Source organism: Plecotus auritus, assembly GCF_963455305.1.
Source record: "Plecotus auritus genome assembly, chromosome: 1".
Classification (NCBI taxonomy): Eukaryota; Metazoa; Chordata; class Mammalia; order Chiroptera; family Vespertilionidae; genus Plecotus; species Plecotus auritus.
This window is the reverse complement of record NC_137770.1, coordinates 42207212-42229949: the sequence shown is the minus strand read 5'-3', so window position 1 is coordinate 42229949 and position 22738 is coordinate 42207212. Positions and strand designations below refer to the sequence as shown.

Sequence of the window (22738 nt, the reverse complement as noted above, 5' to 3'; positions counted from 1 at the left end):
GAAGCAATTACAGCTGAGACAATAACATCCTTTCATGGGGCCAAGGAGCTCCGTCTGGTGGCAAGATTACTGACCAAGAGTAAAGTCAGACACTAGGAAAGTTAAAATTTTCTCTTCTACTTACTTTCTCCTTAATCCCTAGAGGAAATGAGTGAAAAGAAAGTAAAAAAGAACAGCCATGGAAGGCAACTGTCAGACTGCTGGGGAGGTTTTACAGATTCGACATGGAATTGAAAAAGGTCTGGACCATTTCAGGACTGTGGCAAAACTCAGGCCAGGTGGAGAAGCAGCAGAAACACATCAGAGCCACGGAACAGTCACATGATCATGACCAATTTTGATATGGTCACTATAACCTCAATCAATTATGAAAACTTAGCTTGGTTTGTTGTAAAAAGTATGTTTTGGAGGGGAAGCACTTGACTGTGTATTCATTCCCTATTTTTCTTCATTTTGTTCTTAACTCTCTCTCAAAACACACACACACACACACACACACACACACACACACACACACACACACACCAGGATTTCCCCAGTGCTCACTATTTCTATACAGAGAAATTACAAAAAGAGGCATTAACATACTGGTGATGGATCTATCCAAGATATATAAACATGGACCCTCAAGTTGACTGTCAGTTAATGGATTACCATACTCTCTTTCCTAAAACCCTAATAAAAATGATAGCAGAGGAAAAATGTTTAGATGAATGAACACATGGGATAAAGAATGGAAAAGAAGCTGTAGCAGAAACGAAGAAATGGGAGAGAGGAGAGCAAGCACTATCTTGGAGCAGAGCTGAGAGGAAGACACAGACTTGTGTCTGCAAAGGCAACAAAACTAGAAGTGAACTGATTGGCCCTGCAGAACCCCAGAGAGATGCTGAAGGCAGGGTTGAGACCCCAAACGATGGTTGTTTGATTCAAGTCTGAAAACAGTACAGTGCAGTTACAACCCTGCCCAGGTTTCCTCCCCCACCCCTCACTGTTAGCTAAGCCACCCTGAAAGGACCGGGGCTCGGGTCCTCTCCAGTCAGGAAGGCTCCACACAGAAAGGTATGAGCTAGGACTTCAAGGATATGCCAGTGGATGAAAGGCTACGAGACAGGGGCGGCGGGGAGGCAGTGGGGGAGTGAGGAAAAGGACATTTGTATTTCAGGTCCTGTCTAAGTCCTCTAAGTCTTTATAAATTTTAAGATGCAACGCGAGCTTGACGTTAGATCCACACTTGTCAAGAAGGAAAGCCTGCTGAGATCCTCGCTGTGTAGGCCCAGGTCCTATAAGCCTCCTTTCCTATTCACCGAGCAGTCATGCTTACCTCGCAAGTTTGCTGAGGCCAAGGACTTGCTTGTTGGGAAGGTAACCGATGTGGACCTTCGGAGAAGAGACAAAAATTATGAGCTAAGTGAAAATACAGCGCTTTCTTGTGACAAAATAAGGAGACATAATACAAAATACTTTTATGAAATTCAACTCATGAAAATGTGTCTTTAAAACATCTAGAAGACTTAAGATTTAAAAAACAAAGCACATATGTAGACATTTAAAATTTACATAAATGCAGTAAAAGGAAAATATATAAGAATGATTCTATTAATAATGATTCTATGAATATAGTCATGGTATTTCCTGGTGAAGTTAAATTCTCTTTACAATTCTTAAAGTCTTTCCTCTATTGAGGGGAAACATATCAAGAAAGTGCAAATTATCCTGCAGCAACAGCAAACTGTAAGCAGGGCCCACCCGGTGTAGCTCAGTGGTTGAGCATCGCCCCATGAACCAACAGGTCCCCAGTTCGATTCCTGGTCAGGGCACATGTCCAATTGCAGGCTCGATCCCCAGTGTGGGGAGTGCAGGAGGCAGCCAATTGACGTCCCTCTCTCATCGATGCTTCTATCTCTCTCCCCCTCCCTCTCTCTCTAAAATCAATAAAAACATTTTTTTAAATGGAGCCAGAAAAGCCTCCTGTAAATGGTTGAAACTATAACTTTAAAGACGGTCATTCCACACATCACTGTAGCCTTAAAGATCCTACCCTGTTGTACAGAAAGAGGGGTTCCACGCCCTTTGTCACGCGTGGTGGCCTCATTTCTAAGCTGCTGGAGAGTACCAGCTTCCCAGCAGGGGAGGAGCCCAGTTGCCAGTGTGACTGTGCAAGAACCTGGATCCTAACACTTACATTCTTAGAGAATCTACTATAAAGCAAAGCCATTTCTATAATCTTAATAGGCACTGGTTAATATCTAATGTGTAAATGTCACTCCTCTTCGAGCTATGCATTAGGTATGGAGAACACATTCGTTCTCCATAAAGGCTAAAGGTAAATGGTCATTGTAGGCCACCAATTAACCTAATACAAAATTATAGACTTATTTGCATCATGGTGAGCCAGCATTTGTTCACCTACTTTTCTATACATGTGAATAACTGGTCTAGTAATAATTAGTGATTTTTCATCTACTACCACTATGCTGTGGGAGTTTGCAAATACCCACATATCACCTTCCTGGTCAGCAGAAGGAGAAAGTAAAGCAGCTCCTAAATGTTATGTATTTCAAAGAAAATTAGTGAGTTAGAACTTTCCCATAGAATCAAGGCCTTTGCACCACTTGAAATGTTTATACTAACGTGCAGAGCTATAATCTGTGCATTGTTTGTACTATTTTTCATCTTCCTAAAGACCCTAAGTCATTTAAATGTCCATTTTGGAAAATCACCACTGAATAGGGCCTGGTTGCCAATGGAGCCTACTAGATGATTAAAGGATTGGAACTTCCAGTCCCACCCCACCTCCACACATACCACCCAGGAGGGGAGAGAGGCTGGAAGCTGGATCTATTGGCAATGGCCAATGATTTAATCAATCATGACTATACAATGAAGACTCCATAATAACACAAGCAGATGGAGTTCAGAGAGCTTCCCAGTTGCTGAATGCATGGACATGTGGGGAGAACAGCATGAAAGCCCTGTGCCCCTTCCTATGTGCCTTGCCCTATGCATCTCTTGCATCACTGGCTGTTCTGAGTTATATCTCTTCCCAATAAGCCAGTGACCGAGTAAGTGACATGTTTCTTTGAGTACCTGTGAGCCATTCTAGCAAATTAATCAAACCCAAGGAGGGGGCTGCTGGAACCTCCAATCTGTAGCCAGTTGGTCAGAAGCACAGATCTGAACCTGGGCTTTCAGCTGGCTCCTGAAGTGTGTGTGTTGGCAGGACGGGGCTCCAGGCTGGGGGTGGGGGTTGGGCATTCTAGGACTAAGTCCATAACCTGTGGTATCTAATGCTATCCACCTCTGGGTAAACAGTATGAGAATTGAGTTGAATACTCAGATACCCTGCTGGCTTCCTAGAATTATTCCTTGGTGTGGGGAATTCCCTTCTACTCTCAACCTCACCACGTTGGAATTAGGTCTGAGACCCCTAAAGAAGTGGTGAGAGACTGAGTACAGGATCAAGCTCCTTGGTCTGGCCTCAGCCAAGTCACTAACTCCCTATGAACAGAATAGATGGTATTTGTGTGTCATGGAATAATATATAGCAATGAAACGAAACAAACTACAGCAATAGGCCATGACTTACAATGTGGCGCAAAAGAAGCCAGATACAAAGAACACATGCTGTAGATTCTTTCCATTTATATACACTGACGGGCCAGATTATTATGATCTCTGAACGCATAATAATCTGGCCATTCAGTGTATGTGTGTGTGTGTGTGTGTGTGTATGTGTGTGTGTGTATATATTAGAGGCCCCGTGCTTGAATTCGTGCATGGGTGGGGTCCGGCCAGCCTGGCCAGGGGGAGGGGACATGGGTAGTTGGCCGACCTGCCTGCTGGTCTAACTCCTGGTCAAGGGGACAATTTGCATAATAGCCTTTTATTATATAGGATATACACTGAGTGGCCAGATTATTATGCGTTCAGAGATCATAATAATATGGCCACTCAGTGTATATAGTCATGTGCCACTTAACAGAGGTAAGTTCTAAGAAATGCGTCCTTAGGCCATCTAGGTTGTGTGAACATCACAGTGCACTTACACAAACCTAGATGGTAGAGCCCACTACACACCTAGACTATTTCTCTGTGGGGGAAGAAGAATATTTTTCCCTCTATCCTTCTAGGTTCTTGGCTGAGACTCCCTGAAATAAAAGATAGATTAACAGGAGAAAAACAAAGTTTAATAACATGTATATCTTCTGTACACATGAGAGACACCCAGGAAAATGGAGAACTCAGAAAATAGCCAAAGTCACCACTTTAAATACCATATTCAGCTGACAACAAAAGAAAATATTAGGGGTAGGAGAGTCAGTTAGGGGATTTACCAGGAAAAGCACAGTAACAACGGAAAGGTTGTTAAGCAGATTTAAGTCATTGTCTTCTGCATTGATAAGAGATAAGGTATCACTAAAACAGGAATTTCTCAGATCCATTATAATCTTTTGAGTTCCTTAATTAACCCAAAAGTCCTTATGCAGCACATGACTCTAGTTAAAAAACAAGCAAAACTAATCTACCTGTGTGGACAAGAGATGGGTTAGGTATTAGAAAAGGGCCACAAGGTGAGCTTCCAAGAATACTAATAACATTCTAGTTCTTGATCTGTTCTAGTTCTTGATCTAGATCTTGATATGTTCTGTGCATTTTTCTGTTTTACTTCTACAAAAAATATAAAATACTTCAACAAAAAAATATTAAATTTAGGTGATAGGCATATAGGTATTCACAATACTATTCCCTATACATCTTCTGTTTGAAAATTATTAATAAAACGTCAAAATAAAATAAATTTATGATATGGGGGAAGGGAAGAGAATGGACAATTCTAGGTCCTAAACCCACAAGTTCTCAAAGGTATGTTAACTCCAAGCTAGATGACATTATCTAGTTAGGATTAGACACACTTTTCTTAACATAAAAGGGTTGGAAACAAATTAAATCCACTAGAACTGTAACCTCTGCTGCAAGAAATTCTGCATCATTACAGCTCATGTCATATTATACAAAGGTCTATCCTGGCCCTGGCCAGGTAGCTCAGTTGGTTAGAACACCATCCTGATACACCAAGGTTGTGGATTCAAACCCTGGTCAGGGCACATAGAATTAACCAATGAATGCATAAATAAGTGGAACAACAAATCAATGTCTCTCCCTATCTCAAAATCAATAAATAACATTTTTTTAAAAGTCTATCTTGGATCACACATTATTTAGTCAAAATAAAGGACAAAGGTTTTCAGAGCCTGCAGCAACTACCTAGAAAAAAAGAGAGAGAGACTTTAATCTCATTACTTTAACCCTATTAACATGGCATTTGCAATGAAATCCTTTCCCTGAGGGCCTTCTGCCACTGTTTATATTTTGTTAATTTCAAGCTATTAGATTAGTCAGGTTGGTGAAGAATAAAAGTTTATATGTAATTCTAAATATCTGGGGATATTTGGGATTAGGTGACAATTTTAAATATAATTATCCTAATTTTAAAGCTTGATTGTGCTTTTTTTAATTGTTAAGAAACAGCAGAGAAAACCTTACCTTTCCAATAAATGGAACTAGATGATGTTCACACATGGAAAACATATCTATGTCCTTCACAATCACCATCTCATCGTGATCTTCATCAAATATAGCATCGTTTAGAACATCTGAAATCAGAGGCTTGCTTTAGTAACATTTCCAATTTTGTGAAAAGATACAGAGCAGAAAACCTGACAATCTCTGGCGATAAATAAACTGACAATCCCATTAATCTTAACTACAATATTAAGGGAATGCCCATTGAAATTAGTTCTTTTTCTCCCATCAAATTAGCAAAGTCTTTTTCTTTAAACTATGGGAAAAAATTATTATGATATAGTATCACATAAAAAATGCAGGATTACAAATATATTTGCAGCATGAGAGAGGGAAGGAAAGGAGAAATTATGCAAAACAAAAGGGTGGCTATTTCTGGTGATAAAAATAGGATCTTTTCACTTTCTTCCTTACATTTTCTCGTATCTCACACTTTCTCTATAATGGATGTGTAGAAAACCATATCTGAGAAAAATAAAATCCTTAGTCTTCTGACTTCTGAGGCCAGATCCACACACCTATAAACTTCACCTCTCTTATTAATCCCTCAAATAATTTTCTACTCATAAAATGTATAGTTATTGTATGCAAGAATCAGGCTTATTCTAAATAGCTGCCTTCCTTCTTCCAAGGGAAATAAATGCTACAGTTTTTGTGAGTATGCTTGCCCAGGTTGTCTCTGGGTAATGAGCCATGTTTTGTTTAACCCGTGGACTCTGGCACATATGGCCAGACATACAACAGACATTTATATTTTTAAAAACTGCACTGATTTGTGGACAGTTTGGGAGACTAGGTATATTCCAGACACTAAGCTGAGTGATTTCGAGGACTTGGGGATGCCCAATCTGCACAGTATGATGAGACAGAGAGGAGAGAAGCTGAGTAGAACTTTGCAGCCACCTACAGCTACTTCTCCTCAGAAAGGCAGGCTGCAGAGTGAGTCACCAGGAAGATGTGCAAACGTCCACCCACACAGCCCGACTTCAGTGGTCCCACTGCCACTACAATAGAGGCTCACAGATATTGAGTTACCATTTAGCCACACTTAGCATCCCTGGAGTCAGGCTATTCAGAGACACATTTGACTGTGTAGTAGAAAAGTCATTAGCGTGGTCAACAAAAGTGAACAAGTGGGGCTTAGACACACACCGACAAACACGACACCCCATTAGGAGAGGCTGGTAAAATCCAGGAGGAGAGGGCTCAGTGCCTTTCTTTGGGTAAGCACTCCTCCAAAAGCAGATTTCTATTCTGAGTATTCTGCCCTAACTAACCTTCAGTCATATTTCTGAATGAAGTCTAAAAATAGATCCTTAGTGCTCCTCAGCATACTCTGGGTTTCTCCAAGATTTTAATGTAATATTGCCAGGCGTAGCTTACTAAAATCAGTTACGCAAGGAATCTTCCTGAAAGCAAAAGCCAACAAATGAAAATATTTCTTAAAGAAAGCACAAAAGAGAATTGTCAAACGTAGGAAGTACTCATTTGTTTTCCTTGGCAAAGAATGAGAACGTCCCCCTTCTAAGCTCTGACAACAACCAGAGGGCCCATGTGAAAAGCCAGCCCTCAGGTTAGGCTAAATTAGCATCCAGCTCCATCACTAACTAGACCTTAAGCAAGACACTCTGTACCTCAGTCTTCTCAGCTGTAAAATGGGCATGAAAAAGTGCTCCTTCACAGTGATATCCTAAGGATTAAATTAGGTAATCTACATGTGTTTAGAATTATGCAGGTGTGTAAGTGGTAGCTGTTATTATTACAATTACAATTAAGATTGAGAGTGTTAAAAAAAAAAGATTGAGGGTGTTGCCAAACTATGTGTCCCATGCACACTGATGTACATCAGAATTTAAAAAGCAATAATTTTGATTCTATAAAACCAACTACAGAACAGGAAAAATAGTAACTTTATAGTGGAGAAATCTGGCAGAGAGTATCATAAGCAAGTGACCAGTAATAAGACATATTTAATACTGTATAGCTCCTGATATAACATGAGAAGGGCACATCACATCTCTGGTATTCTTCCCAAAAAATCTGTAACTGCAATCTAATCACCAGACAGATGGAGGGACATTCTACAAAATACCTAAATAAGGACTCTTTTAAAAGGCATGGAAAGTGGTACTGGCACAAGAGCAGACATATATAAATGACTAGAACAGAGAACCCAGAAATCAACCCAAGCCATTACACTCAATTAATATTTGACAAAGGAGGCAAGAGCATACAATGGAGTCAAGACAGCTCCTTCAATAGATAGGGTTGGGAAAATTGGACAGGTACATGCAAAATAATGAAACTAGACCACCAACTTATACCATACACAAGAATAAACTCAAAATGGATAAAAGACTTAAATGTAAGTCGTGAAACCATAAAAATCCTAGAAGAAACCATAGGCAGCAAAATCTCAGACATCTTTGGTAGCAATATTATTTCAAAATAATACCACCCTGGAATATTATGCAGCTATAAAAAAAAGAAGAGTCTCTTACCCCTTGAGACAGCATGGAGGGACCTGAAGAGTATTACAATAAGCAAAATAAGCCAGTTAGAGAAAGACAAGTATCACATGAACTCACTCATATGTGGAATCTAATGAGCAAAATAGATCCAGAGACATAGAAGCATGGAACAGACTGATGAGTGTCAGCGGGAAGGTGGGGTAGCGGAGTGGGGAGATTAACCAAAGAACTTATATGCATATTACCACGTATGGACATAGACAAGCGTGTGTTGAAGTTCTGGGGGCGGGGGATGTGGAGGGGGTCAATGGTGAAATAAAAGGGGACATCTGTAATACTTGCAACAATAAAGATAATTTAAAGAAAAAAAAGACATGGGAAGACTGACAAGCTGTCACAGATTAGAGGAATCTAAATGCAATAAAAAATATAATATCCTAATAAACTCTGTAGTTTAGGCAACAGTATTTGTACCAATATTAATTTCTTAAGTGTTGATAACATTACAGGCGACTGGGAAAGGGTACACAGAAACTCTCTGTACTGTCGTTGTTATTATGCTCTAAGTCTAAAATTATCTCATTGAGGAGCAGAGCAGAGCAGACCATCATGGAGCGAGCAGAGCCGTCCAGCCGGAGAGGCCTGGACCCAGGGCCATGCTATAGCTGTGCTGTTTTCACGGCTATGCTGTTTCAAAACTGAGCTGTTTTGTACTGAATCAAGTTTCCTTCTTTACCACACCCCCCCAAGTCAAAATAATTAAATAAGTAAAATTATTTCAAAATAAAAACTTTTTTAAAAAAGGCAATATTTATCAATAGAATGTATGAACAATGGAGCACTACTCAGAATAACTTCCAGTACTGTACTAACATGGTTGAATCTTTCACCAAGTGAAATAAGCCACATGCACACACACAGAACTATGTATGAGGTTCTAGGAAAGGCAGATACTGCGCTGGCAAGCAGACAGGTGGTTTACCAGGGACCAGAAAGGTGGGGCAGAGGATTGGCTACAAAAGAGTAAAAGGAAACTTTTTTGGGTGATGCAAACAATCTACGTATACCTTTGCCACGCTGGTGGCTATACAACTGTATGTATTTGTCAAAACTCAGATTATACACACAAAGTTGGTGAATTTTAATGAATTTAAGTTATACTTTAATAAGCTAACTTTTAAAAAATAATTTTTTTAGTAGTAGTATAATATGCAACCTTTTGTGTAAAGAAAGTGAAAAGAGGGAACATACACACATACCTATGATTATCTTCAAAAGTAAACACTAAAAGAATAAATCAAAAAGTGAATAAAAATGATTACCCATAAAGAACTAACAGCAGAGAAGAGATACAGATGGAAGTGAGACATATTTGAATATAATTAGTTATAGCTTTCACTTTGAAATCATGTATGTTTTACATATTCCAAGTTAAATCAAAAAGAACAAAACTAGTGTCCCTTATACGTCCTACTGCTTGTGTGGTAATGGAACACTAATGTTCCCTATGTCCCATTTCATTAAAATGAACCCAGACTATAAACTTGACCTGGCCAAATCATTTTTCTTCAACAGTAATAAAGTTCCCCTGCTATATTTATGTTTTGCTTCAACATATCTGAAAGCTACCATCTGTGGCTAATAAGAACAAAACACTATCACAGATTGTTTTAATTTCCTGCCTGTTATCAGCAACAAGAAGGTAACCCTGGAAACAAGGATTTATGGCATTTTATTTCCTACTGTAGGTTATAACCAACAAAGGAAACCAAAGTAGCCTCCAACAGTTAAAGGTTTGTCTATACCAATGCCACACACACACACACACACACACACACACACACACACACACACACAGCATTTCTTATATCATTAACGACAGCAAATAACCCTCCTGGGCAGCTGTCTCTCAAGTAGTTAGTCCCTTCCTGAAAGTACGGGCCCACAGTAGGACCCCAGTACCTATTTAAGCATCCTTGAAGCATAGGTCCTCAGACTCCCCCAGTGGGCTTGTTAAAACACAAATCACTGGACCCCACCCACAGAGCATCTGGGCCCGAGAACCTGCATTCCTAACAAGTTCTCAGAAGATGCTGATGCTCCTGATCTAGGAAACACGCTTTGAGAGACCCTGTTTTGACATATTTCACGGTTTGTGCCATTACGCAGAATCTCCACACCTTCAAAATGCTCCTCCTCAAACAAAACAGGTTTCTGCTGGGGAGAAGGGAGGTAAGAGGAAACTCCTGGGATATTCCCCCAAAAGGAAAATTGTTTCTAATGGAGTTGCTTTTGAATGAGTGGCAATAGGAATTAGCACTAGGGTGTTTGGTGATCAGCACCAAAAATTAGAGAAGGGAGCCAGAATGTCACACCTATGCTTCTCCCTGGGAGGGCAGAGCTAAAAGACACTGGAGAAAGACTGGGAACATTGAATGGGCAACCGGGTCTGCCTGCTGGTTTTAGAACTGAGAGAGAACAAGACAGAAAGCAAGACCTAAAAAGCCTCTTTGATCTTGGCTGGAATTAAATCAACTCAAGATGCTAATAGAGATGGGCCCACCCTGATTTACTGGAGAAAGGTCTGAATCCCGGGCCCACACCCTCCCTACACTAGAGAAGCATCTACCAGCATGCAGATGTTAATGCTAACTTCTCCCAACTGTGACTTCAGGCGTTGGGAGTTTCCACAGTGCCCTGTATGCCATGTACAGGGCCAGAGTTAAACATAGATCCCCTATTTTATCCAATTAATGTGTCAGTCTGTACCCTGTGATTACTTCCTTAAAATAGATTTAAAGAAGGGACTCCAGAAAACATGTCGCCAAGGGAACATAAGAATTCTTATTGCAGTATTATTGATAATAGCAAATATTAGGTCTTTAAATGTGCATTGGGAAAAAATGATTACACAATTTGGGTAGAGTCAGACAATAAAATATGAACCAGCAGTGAATGCGAGTGAATCTGAGCTGCATTTATAATTTCTGGAAGCAATGTCCAATGCAAAGAGCAAGTATCAGAAGCAGTAACAGACGTATAAGTTATGATCCATTTAAATGAAGTAGAAACAATACTGCATGTTGTTGGTGGGCATACACATAAAATAAAAATATTAAAATAGGCATGAGAGCTAGAGACCAAATTCAAGATAGTGGTTAACTCTGCAGATGGAGGGTAACAGGATCTGTGTTTTTAAAAGCAATAATTAATATTTGCTAAAACTAAATGAATGTTGATTAAACTAGTTCTTTATACTTTTTCTTGCATATCTGAGACATTTCATTAATTAAAAAAGTTTTAATTGAGGTGTTCATACACAAGCTGGTGTTTTGGAGGGTTTTTTTTCTGGGGAAAAACAGCAAGAAACCTGGATTGCCTTTGCACGGAAGGACTGGGGCTGGAGGGAGATGTCACAGGAAAGACACAGCCTGTTTCATGCAACACTGCAAACTCTTGCAGATACCTCCCTAAGCGACAGTCTGCAAGTAAAGCAACGCCTCCTGCCCAGAGGGTGGCCTTAAAGCTTTTTGCTTCCTACCTTCCTTTTAGAAAAATTTGTCCTACGAGTAAGAGCAACAGCAGTGTTAAAACAAAATAAAGAGGGAAGAAAATCACTGTCTGCTTTCATTGCCATCATGAGGGTTTACCTCTTGTTACCACTTCCAACACTCGCAGCTTTTTGCGCTTAAGACAACGCTCAAACCTGGCCAAAATAAGCACGAACCCCACATTCCGACTAACATAATGGCAGAAACAAAGGCGAGTTCGGACAACCCTCCCCACCATCCGCTGGAGGGGCCAGTGCTGTGGCACCGCTTTGATAAGCTCCATGAACTTCATCAACTGCACGTTGGCCAGCGGGAAAGGTCCACTGCGTGGCAGGGAAGGTAAACGTTTGGTTATTTTGGAAACTTTCATTCCTGTCGTCCTTGGCAGATAAATTCCCATGCTGCTTTTAAGTCATTAAAATGTAGGTAAGACAACATGGATGAACCTTGAAGTGAAATAAGCCAGACAAAGAAAGACTGTATGATATCACTTACATGTAGAATCTAAAAAAGCCAAACTCGTAGCAACAGAGTAGAGTGGTGGTTACAAGGGGCTGGGAGGGTGGGGGAGATGGGGAAAAGGTGGTCAAAGAAAACAAACTTCCAGTTAGAAGATGAATAAATTCTGGGGATTTAGTGCACAGCCTTTTTATTATAGTTAACAATACTATATTACATACCTGCAAGTTGCGAAGAGAGTAGATCTGAAATGTTTTCACCACAAAGAAGAAATAATTATGTAATATGATGGAGGTGTTAGCTAATGCTATGGTGGTAATCATTTTGCAATATGTAAGTGTATTATATCAAGACATCATATACCTTAAACTTAAACAAGGCTGCATATCCATTATATCTCAATAAAACTGGAAAAAAATATGTAGCTCAGACTATTGAAATAAATGTGCCAAGTGTCTTCAAAATAGTAGTGATATGTATGTTTTATTCAGCAAATATAATACTGGAGAGCTACTCCCATCTTCTCAGCTGGTCTTGTCATCAACATGACATCTATTAGTGAGGGATAAGTTTTTGCATATGAAGTTATATCCTATCTAATAAAAGAGTAATATGCAAATTAACCATCACTCCACTACACCAACAAGCCACGCCCACCAGCCAATCAGGAGTGCGTATGTAAATTAACCCAACCAAAATGGCTGCAGCCATGGAGCAAGCAGGAAGCTTGGGTTTCCCTGGTAATGGAGGAAGCCAAGCTTTCCACACACCCCGGTGGGCCCAGGCCTCCACTCAAGGCTACAAAGTTTCAATTATAAAAGATAAATAAATCCCAACAAAAATGGCTGTGGCCATGGAGCGAGTAGGAGGCTTGGCTCCGCTCAAGGCTACAAAGTTTCAATTGTAGAAGATAAATAAATCCCAGATACCAGGGCCTCCACTTGGGTCACCGGGGGGTGTGGCTGGCCTGCAAATCACCACAGGACCCTCGCCCAGGCCGCCCCACACCACAAGGGAACCCCCACCCTGATCCGGGACACCCTTCAGGGCAAACCAGCTGGCCCCCACCTGTGCACCAGGCCTCTATCTATCTAATAAAAGAGTGATATGCAGATTGACCATCACTCCAACACACAAGATGGCTGCCCCCATGAGGACACAAGATGGCCACCACAAGATGGCCAGTAGGGGAGAGCAGTTGGGAGGGACCAGGCCTGCAAGGGAGGGCAGTTGTGGGCGATCAGGCCAGCAAGGGAGGGCAGTTGGGAGGGACCAGGCCTGCAAGGGAGGGCAGTTGTGGGTGATCAAGCCTGCAGGGGAGGGCAGTTAGGGGTGACCAGGCCGGCAGAGGAGGGAAGCTGGGGGCGACCGAGCCTGCAGGGAAGGGCAGTTAGGGGGGACCCAGGCCTGCAGGGGAGAGCAGTTGGGGGGGGGGATAGGCCTGCAGGGGAGGACAGTTAGAGGCAAACAGGTTGGCAGGGGAGCAGTTAGGCATCAATCAGGCTGGCAGGGGAGGTGTTAGGGGGTGATCAGGCTGGCAGGCAGAAGCAGTTAGGGGCAATCAGGAAGGCAGGTAGGCGAGCAGTTGGGAGCCAGCAGTCCTGGATTGTGAGAGGGATGTCCGACTGCCCGTTTAGGCCCGATCCTACCGGGATCGGGCCTAAACGGGCAGTCGGACATCCCTCAAGGGGTCCCAGATTGGAGAGGGTGCAGGCTGGGCTGAGGGACACACACCCCTGTGCACAAATTTCGTGCACCGGGGCTCTAGTTTATTAAATAAGACTTTTTTCCTGACTACAGTAGTAATGTTCTTTGTAGTTTATAAGATAATGAAATACCAAGATGAAAAAAATGAAAGCACTTATAATCTCTCTCCCCAGACACAATTACTTAACAGGCTCTTAGGGAACCACAAGCACAATGGTTCAAGTAGAATGGTAAAGTATAGCAATAAATTAAGAGAGTTCAGAGACCTGAGTCCTCATTCGAGCTTTGTGCAGTCTGTGACCAGGGCTAGAAGGTTTTCAAGGTAACTGGGTGGTTTTGGAAAGGAGTTTAACAGAACTCCCAGGTTCCTGGCTTGCACAACTCAAGGTTTTAGAAATCAATACCAAATATCAACAGTTACCCACTGGTCAGCCTTTGAGACGTGCATAGTAATGGTTAGCGGCTTTCTGAATTCAGGTAGGGAAAAGCACCTGTTCTAAACTATTCAGATTTATGCACTGATAAAACTGAAGGCTGCCTATCATGCACATTATTAACTTTCAAAGCTATCCAGAGTTAAAAAAAAAAAAAAAAAAAGATGTATACTTGCCAAATTTAGTTTTTTTGTTGGATAATTCCGTATATCTTTCATAATCCAGCTGTTAAACTGAAAATGGAATTTACAAACAGATGGTGGAACCAAGGTGTGGTTCACAGCAGTTCTAAAGAAAGACACACCAACCTAATGACTATGCATTTGCTTCAAAGGCCTTTAGTGGGCTCAGCCCTTATCATCCCACCTTCACTTGTGCCATGAGATTTCACAGAGATTAATGTTATGGAACCATCTGTAATTCTACCTGATGAATAAGTACCAACAGGGTGTGCAAGCTACCATCCTTAGTGACAACGATTAAGGGAGAAGGGATCATCTTTCAGAACAGTGGCTCCCAAATATGGCCAATCATGGAGCTTTGGAAAATACAGCTTCCAGAGCCACCCTGAGAAATTCTCTAGGTGTGGGGGTGAACCCTGGACTATGGCTGTTAAAAAAAAAAACAAAACAACACAAGTGATTCTGATAACCAGTCAGGCTGGGAGCATAGGTTCTTGAGGAGTAAGAGAGAATGAGGGTTGAAAATGGACCCCTACTGGCCCTAATTGGCTGTTTAGCAAGGCCAAACAGTGGGCAATATAATACCTCACCGTAAACCCTCACTACAATCACCAAGTCAGAGGGTGACAATTCCTGTGGAATACTGTGATGTCTGCACACCAACTGAAAAGAGAAGGCCGGGAACAGAGACAAGTTGGGAGAATGGGGTGATAAGAGGGGAAACACGAGGAAGGAGCTGCAGTCAACTTTGCCTAGAGCAGGCAGCAGAAAGGAACACTGAAAAGTGAAGGGAGGACCTCACATAAGTTGTAGCCCCATCTTTGCAACAGTTTCTATGCTATAATTGTGAACAACCAAGGTGGGGAGCGGGACCACACTCTGAGCAATGGCATAAGTACATACCAAAGGCCTGGTGGCAGCAAGTGTTTGGTGTGTATTTTTATTTTTTATTTTGCAGCAATCATTTATATAAAGTAAAAATTACAGGCTGGGAGAAACAATCTGGCTACATTGAAGATAAAGATTTGACCCAGACCTCAAGAATGAATAGGAGGAGAGGAAGAGAGGCACCATATAAGATAAAATACAGCAGTGGGAAACAATATCAGGCGGAAACTATTTCAGAGCATTTTTCAAATTAAATGTCACCTTTATTTCATGACCTCTCTCAAGCCCTGCCACACTCTGTGTTAGCTAAAACAGCTATCATTCCCATTTCATAGATGATTCTGTGTTTGGAAACATTAAGTTCTTCTGAGGAAGGGCCAACTAGTTAGTGCAAGAGCTGAATGTTGACCCCTGTCCTCTGACTTCCAGATCAGAGCCTCGATTACAGCAGCGGCCAGAAGTCTGAACCTGACCTACCAGAAGCACGGACTGAAGGGGAGGGTCAGAGGGAGGAAACCTGGAGTTACGGCAGGTCACGGTCCGCCATGAGGTGTCAAGGCCTAAAGTCAATAACAGCAAAGGAAATGGAGAGAGGAAACCTGATTTGTTAAAACAAAGTAAAATTAGTTATCAACATGGGGGTTAAGAGAAGAGCAGATAGAAAGAGCAGCCTGGTCCCAGCGCTGCTAGAGCCCAGAGTTGCTGAACATCACTCACAAAATACTGTTTTATCAACCACTTATTGGGTTTATATGAGGAAAACTTCAGTAATGTAATGCTACTTTGACCTTTCCCTTTTGAAAACTGGAACAGTTTCAAGGGAAAAAAGAATCCCATTAAATCTTTAAACTAATAAAGGGTTGTGTGTGCTTTTAAAGGAACTTCTCTATAGAAGTTTATCCTAGGAAACCAGTCAAGAACCATTTCTCAAACCAACTAGAGTCTTCAGATCTTCACATTCAAACATTTTCTGTCTCCTGGTTGTGATACTGCATGAAGAAAACAGCATTCCTGCTAAAAATGTTTCCCCTGAATTTAATTAAGTCTTTAGACCTAATTTCCAGTTTCCAGGAATATGAGGGAGAGAGAAACAAGTTAAATGGGAACAAGAAGAAAACAATCAGACAAATCCCACAGGTGGATCATCTTAAAGCACAACTGACAGTCTCTGATAATCAGTATCATGCAGGGAGGTAGGAGGGGAAGATGGCAGGAACTCTTCTAGATTAAACCTAACAATCAAATGCAAATGTGTGGGTCTCGAGTGGGTCCTGGTTTGAACAAATCATAACTAAAAGACATATGGGACAACTGGGGAAGTCTGAATATAGATTAGGTATTAAGTGATTTGAAGGAATTAATAGTTAATTTTACTAGTCATAGTGTAAGTGGTTAAGAAGAAAAAAAAACACACTTCCTAGGCCTAGGGTGACATTTCACCTCTAAATACACATTTCTGATTTGCTCTCAGTAAAAGAATAGAACATGCCAATATGGCAAAATGTCAATTTTGAATCTAAGTAGTAGGTATATAGCTGTCCATTATACAATTTTGTGTATTTTTGTGTTTGAAAACTTTACATAATAAAAAGTAAAAGTGAAATTAAATGTCATTTCCTAACAAAGAATATTCATTTTCTTGGTATGACTGTTCTACCAAGTAATCCAACAATTCCTCTTCCAGTGATAAGAGGCCTTATTAATACACTAAAACCTCACATGCTAGTAAGACAAGCTTATTCTTCTGGTAGATGTGTCTACAATATTCCTGAGGGAAAGTCATTAAATAAAGGCTTTGTCTAATCAAAAGGGCTACAGGTTAGAAGACCACAGACCCGAGAGGGCACACAAATGAAGAACCTTTTCAAAAATCTGCCTCATAAGAAAAACAAGAGACCTGTTACCATAGAAACTATTTGAGTAGCTTGAATATTTCAAAGAAAAGCAGCACTTGTAACAAGGAAAAAAGTCTGAGGTCCTTGCTAGGACCTCACCTGTCAGCTGCTGAAAGTCTACAGTATGAGCAATGAGACAATACTGGCCAGTAAACCCATACTACAGAGACCTCAGCATGACAATTCAAGTCCTAGTCCAACCACCTCTCCCTGTAGACCAGATCCATAAAAGTCTTGAAGTGACTTGTATAAATAAGACAGAAATAAACAAACAAACAAACAAACAAACTAGTTAGTGAGGATGCTAGTTAGTGACTCGTCCAGACTAGTTGTTCTTCCCAATATACCAGGATGAGTCTTTGGACTCCACCCTCAAAAAGCTCCATGTATTGTGGTGAAGAGGGAATAGAAAGAAAGAGATGGATATTAAAGTGAAAGAAAAAGCAGCACGGATAAGCATGGCTTCCACTGAGGCAAATCCTGAAGGTACTGACAGCTGAGGCTGTCAGCTAACTACCCTTAAGCCTGAAAGGCAAATTGTTTCTGGTGGGCATTCAGAGTGGCACACCTCCATGGTTACCTGTGTATTAACAGGAGCACTCTTATTTTGAAGGAGCTGTCAGTTAGAGATGTATGATCTATAGCAGCTCTACCTTCAATCTGGAGTTCAGCGAGGTCCTGCTGAGTTTACGGCCTCTCAGCGGAACTCCAGCACTCGGGGCCTTCATCACTGCTCATGAACATCTTACCACAAGTACATACACTGTGCAATAAGTACCATTGTATTTTAAGCTATTTTAGGGAGAAGTGCCTTGTTTGGGACGTTGGGCAATGGCCTCTGCTGAACTGGGCACTGATTCCTACTTAGAACAAATAAAAACAAATACCTGTTCAGAAAACATACCATGCCTCACAGCAAGAGCCATGTGCTCATGGCAAAGTGCTTCCAAGTATTCAACCCAGAACTCAGAAAGGGCCAGTTTCCTCACCTAACCCTGGTTGCTTATTCACAGAGCTCTAGATAGGCAATAGCTGTTGATAAATTGGGGGGGAAGGGAGGATTCCCTCAAGGTTAGCAACCCAAACTAAAAAAGATAGAAAAGGAAGCTTAGAAGAAGAGAGTAAATAATAAAGGCTAAATACTGCAGAAGAACAAGCCTCGTGTAGGACTTGTGCCTCAGTCTTCAGCTCCAGCGTGGGGATGAGGCAGAGTGGTTTTTCAAGACACACTATGCACTAAACTAAAACACTAAACTGTCCTGGTGAGGAGATGGTGATGGAAGATTAGGAAACAAATGCAGGCAAGAGGCTGGAACATAATAAAACCTCACAGCCATGGTGAGGAAAGACAAGGGAAAATCAGTCAAGTGTTTTCAGAAGGAAGAGACCTATTTGATTTTAGTAAAATCACACTGGCACTAGGGATTGGAGCAGAATAAACTAGGAGGCAATGCAGACAGCTGAGAAGTTACTGTACTTCAGGTGAGAGGAGGTTAGGAGTCAAAACAAGAGAAGATAAGACAGTCTAAAGATACTCGGGAAACAGGACTTAGAGCAAGAATAACCAAGAGGATTAATAAGAAAAAAGACTAACAGATAAAACAACAACGGATTACAAAGGCTAGACCAACTAGCAATGTGTGTTCGAGTAAAGTTCATTAGAAAGGCTAACTGGCCAGAATAGGCTTTAAAACATCAGAGAAAGGAGCCAGCCCTAATGCCTTCCATGCTGATCTTTAAAAAGTTTAAAATGAACCTAACTGCTCTGAAAGCTCCATTTAATTTTTTTTAATATGTTTTTGTTGATTTTAGAGAGTGAAGAAGGGAGAGGGAGAGAGAGAGAGAGAGAAATATCGATCGGCCTCCTCCTGCATGCACCTTGACTGAGGATCAAACCTGCAATCTAGGTATGTACCCTGACCCAGAATCAAACAGGCGACCTTTGGGTGCATGGGCTGATGCTCAACCAACTGAGCCACACCAGCCAGAGCAAGCTTCATTTATTTTTAACTTCATGGCACAGACAACTATGAATATTAACGTATTCTTTTTATTCCAGAACAGTTAGACAAAATTTCTCTAAGACAACATGGACTATTTCTGTTTTTAAAAAAATTTCTTTCTGCCTTCAGTTCAAAAACTACCTTCCCCATAGTCAACTATAGCTTCAAGTCTCTCTGCCAGAGACTTCCATTCGCTGCTAGCACAGACCCTGGGCTCCTTGAGGGCCAAGACCTGGCCAACAAGTTTTGCTTCCCCTTTAACAATTGGCACAGGGTCATTCATATAGCTGCTGTTTGATTAATATCCACACAGTACATCTTCAGTTCTAAGGATTTCTTAAAATAAGGAAATGAAAATACAATAGATGTAAATGTAAGAATATACAACATTCTACAGGGTGAGTTACTGCCTCAACAAGGACAAAACAGGTCTCTTCTAACTTCAAAACGATGTTCATGATAAACTTGGAAGACATTATGCTAAGTGAAATAAGCCAGTCATGGAGGACAAATATGGCACATTTTCACTCATATGAAGTACCTATAATAGTCAAATGAATACAGAAAATAGAATAGTGGCTGCCAAGGGCCCAGAGGAAAGGGGAACAAGGAGTTAGTTGGTTAATGAGTTTCGGTTTGGGATGATGAACCATTCTGGAGATGGACAGTGGTGATGGTTGCACAACAATGTGAATATACTTAATGCTAATAAACCACATACTTAAAATGGTACGTTTTCTCTTATGTGCATTTACCACAATAAAAAGCAAACAAACAAAAAGAATATACAACGTTCAACTATATGCACTTCGACACAGTTGCAAATATATAGTAGGGAACACAATTCAGATGTTAGCCCAGATGGAACATAATTATGTTGTATTATGTTTGCCTAATTGTTCAAAAGGAGTTAAAATAAATGTGTATCTGAAATGTACTTACAGATAAAATTACTTTTTAAAAAAATTATTTTCAAATATATTTTTATTAATTTCAGAGAGGAAGGGGGAAGGAGAGAGAGATAGAAACATCAATGATGACAGAGAATCATTGATCAGCTGCCTCCTGCACCCACCCCCCTTACCCACAGGGGATGGAGCTGACAACCTGGGCGTGTGCCCTGACCGGGAATCAAACTGTGACCTCCTGGTTCCTGGGTGGACACTCAACCACTGAACGACTCCGGTTGGGCTAAAATTACTTTAAATGAAAGGAAATATTAAGAATTTGTAACCACAATTTTAAAAAGTACAAGCCCTAAAAACACACATTTAAAACGGAACTGAAAAGTTTCCAAACAGTAAATCCATTAAAACAGACTTGCATTTATAAACTATAAATGACCACAACATAACTAAATGTGCTTAGACAAAATATATAAAATTTTGGTTTTCAAACATCTCCTTCAAAACAGTAAGTGTGGGAGAGGCTTGTTAGTTATTAATCCACCTTACAATTGAATGTAATTTAGCTAAATTTTTTGCACTCATTCATGAATTCCACTGATCAAAAACTTTGTGAAATATCTTTAAATAGGGTTTGAAGAAATGTCTCTAAACTTAATCTACTTGGCTTTCTCTTTGCTAGAATTCAGGAAGAAAAACAGAATTCCTATGTCTTACGATTCTCACATATTAATTGGGTCTTCATATGAAATTCTAACAGAGGCATTAAAGCCTGAGTCTAACAACTCCCGTTAGGGCTATCTCTGCCGCTTCTTCTCTCTCTTCTTACTATCTGAATGCAGACATCTCCTAAAGTTTAGGCCACCTATCTCCTCTTTCCACTTGTTTGAGGATCTCAGGCACTCTCCTAACTTCCTTGTCAGCTCTCTTCTGATAATTCACAAATTTAAATCTCTAGCCTTAAACCATCATGCCCTCTCTTGGCCTGTTTAGGTCACTCCCTTTCCCTCTGCACACAGGCAAATTCCAACCACCCTTATTTCAAAACCTGTCTAGGTGCTTTTACTGCATAACAAAACACCCAGAATGTAGTGGTATACAACTATTTTATTACTAGAGGTCCAGTGCACAAAATTTGTGCATGGGTCCCTAGGCCTGGCTGGCAATCAAGGCTGATCTGTGGAATGATCAGGGTCCCCGATTGCACCCGCCTTGGCCTGGTGCCACCTGCTTGCCAGCCTCACCCCCACCATCACCACTAGTCGCTGTCTGTGGGGTGACTGGCAGGGCGATTGGGGGTCCCCACTTGCACCTGCCTTGGCCTGGCACCACCCTCTCACCTGCTCCACCATCCCACTGCAGTCCTGCTCTCATCAGGGCCCATCAGGGCCGGCAGTACCTCCACTACCACCCGCTGCGAGCGCAGCATCGCCGATGCCTGCCATGTTCCGTGCTGCCTCCTGGTGATCAGCACACATCTAACTCCCAGTCAGTCAAACTCCTGCCTGTGGGGACAATTTGCATATTAGCCTTTTATTATTTAGGACTAGAGGCCCATTGCACGAAGATTCATGCAATAGGCCTTCCTTCACCTGGCTGCCGGCACCGGTTTTCCTCTGGCACCCGGGACCCAGGCCTTCGCTCTGGCCGCCACCTTCTGCCTTCACTCCAGCTGGAGTCTTTGCTTCGCTCCAGCTGGATCGCTGCTCCTGTAGCTCCCTCTGCCCCCCCTCCCCCTCATAGCAGGCGTCCTGCCCCACCTGGCAGCTCTGCGCCTGGAGCGGCTGGGGGATGGGGCCATCGCCATCTTTGTCCTGCTAATTTGCATATTCCCTCCTGATTGGCTGGTAGGTGTCGCAGAGGTACAGTCAATTTACATATTTCTCTTTTATTAGTGTAGATGTCCTTGGATTCTGTAGGTCAGGAATTTGAACAGGGCACAGAGGATATGCCTGGCCTGTACTCCACAATGTTTGGGACCTTAGTGGGGCGACCAGTCAGCTGTGGGCTGGAATCACCTGGAGGAATCTTTACTCACATGTCTAGTGCTTGATGCTAGCTATTGGGTGGAACTTCAGCTACAGCAAGCAGGCAGAACACCTACACGTGGCCCCTCCATGTGTTAGAGCTTCCTCACAGTATGGCACCCTCAAAGTAATTGGACTTTTTACCTGGTGGCTCAGGGCTCCAAAGTGTCCCACATTCTTAACACACTTTCCAATTAATCCAATCCCACAGTTCTTCCTCACTATAAAGGAAGGAATATATTAAGCATCAGTGATATTTTTATACCTTCTTATTCCTTATAAGATCCCAGGTAAAGCAGGTATTACCAACTTTACAAAAAGGGTAAGAGGACAATTAAGTTTAGAGATATGCCAATAACTACACAGATAGTTAAGTAACAAGGTCACATTCAAATCAGGCTCCTTCTATATGCAATAAAGACTACAATGAAGATCAACCTTGCAAAAATATATATTATCTAACTATTTTTCTCTAATTTCAGGGGAAAGGTTATCAGAAACCAGATTTTTCTTGCTGACTCATCATTAGGAAGATTGTATTTCTTTTATTCCTAGATTTGAAGCAACTTTGTCACAATAGTTTTAATTTATCTATTTGAAAATACCTGCACATACTTCAAAAATCAAAAACTG

General features: G+C 41.3%; 1 protein-coding gene across 1 annotated transcript in view; it reads right to left on the bottom strand.

Annotated features, from left to right (window-relative positions):
* The window catches only part of GCH1 (GTP cyclohydrolase 1), a 36972-nt gene that overhangs the window by 8007 nt on the left and 6227 nt on the right, over nt 1-22738 (bottom strand). The window contains exons 2-3 of the mRNA XM_080672352.1: nt 5545-5654; nt 1322-1377 (exon numbers count right to left, since the gene is read on the bottom strand). Of these exons, the coding sequence (XP_080528478.1) occupies nt 1322-1377; nt 5545-5654 (166 nt within the window). The remainder of the gene's footprint in view (nt 1-1321; nt 1378-5544; nt 5655-22738) is intronic.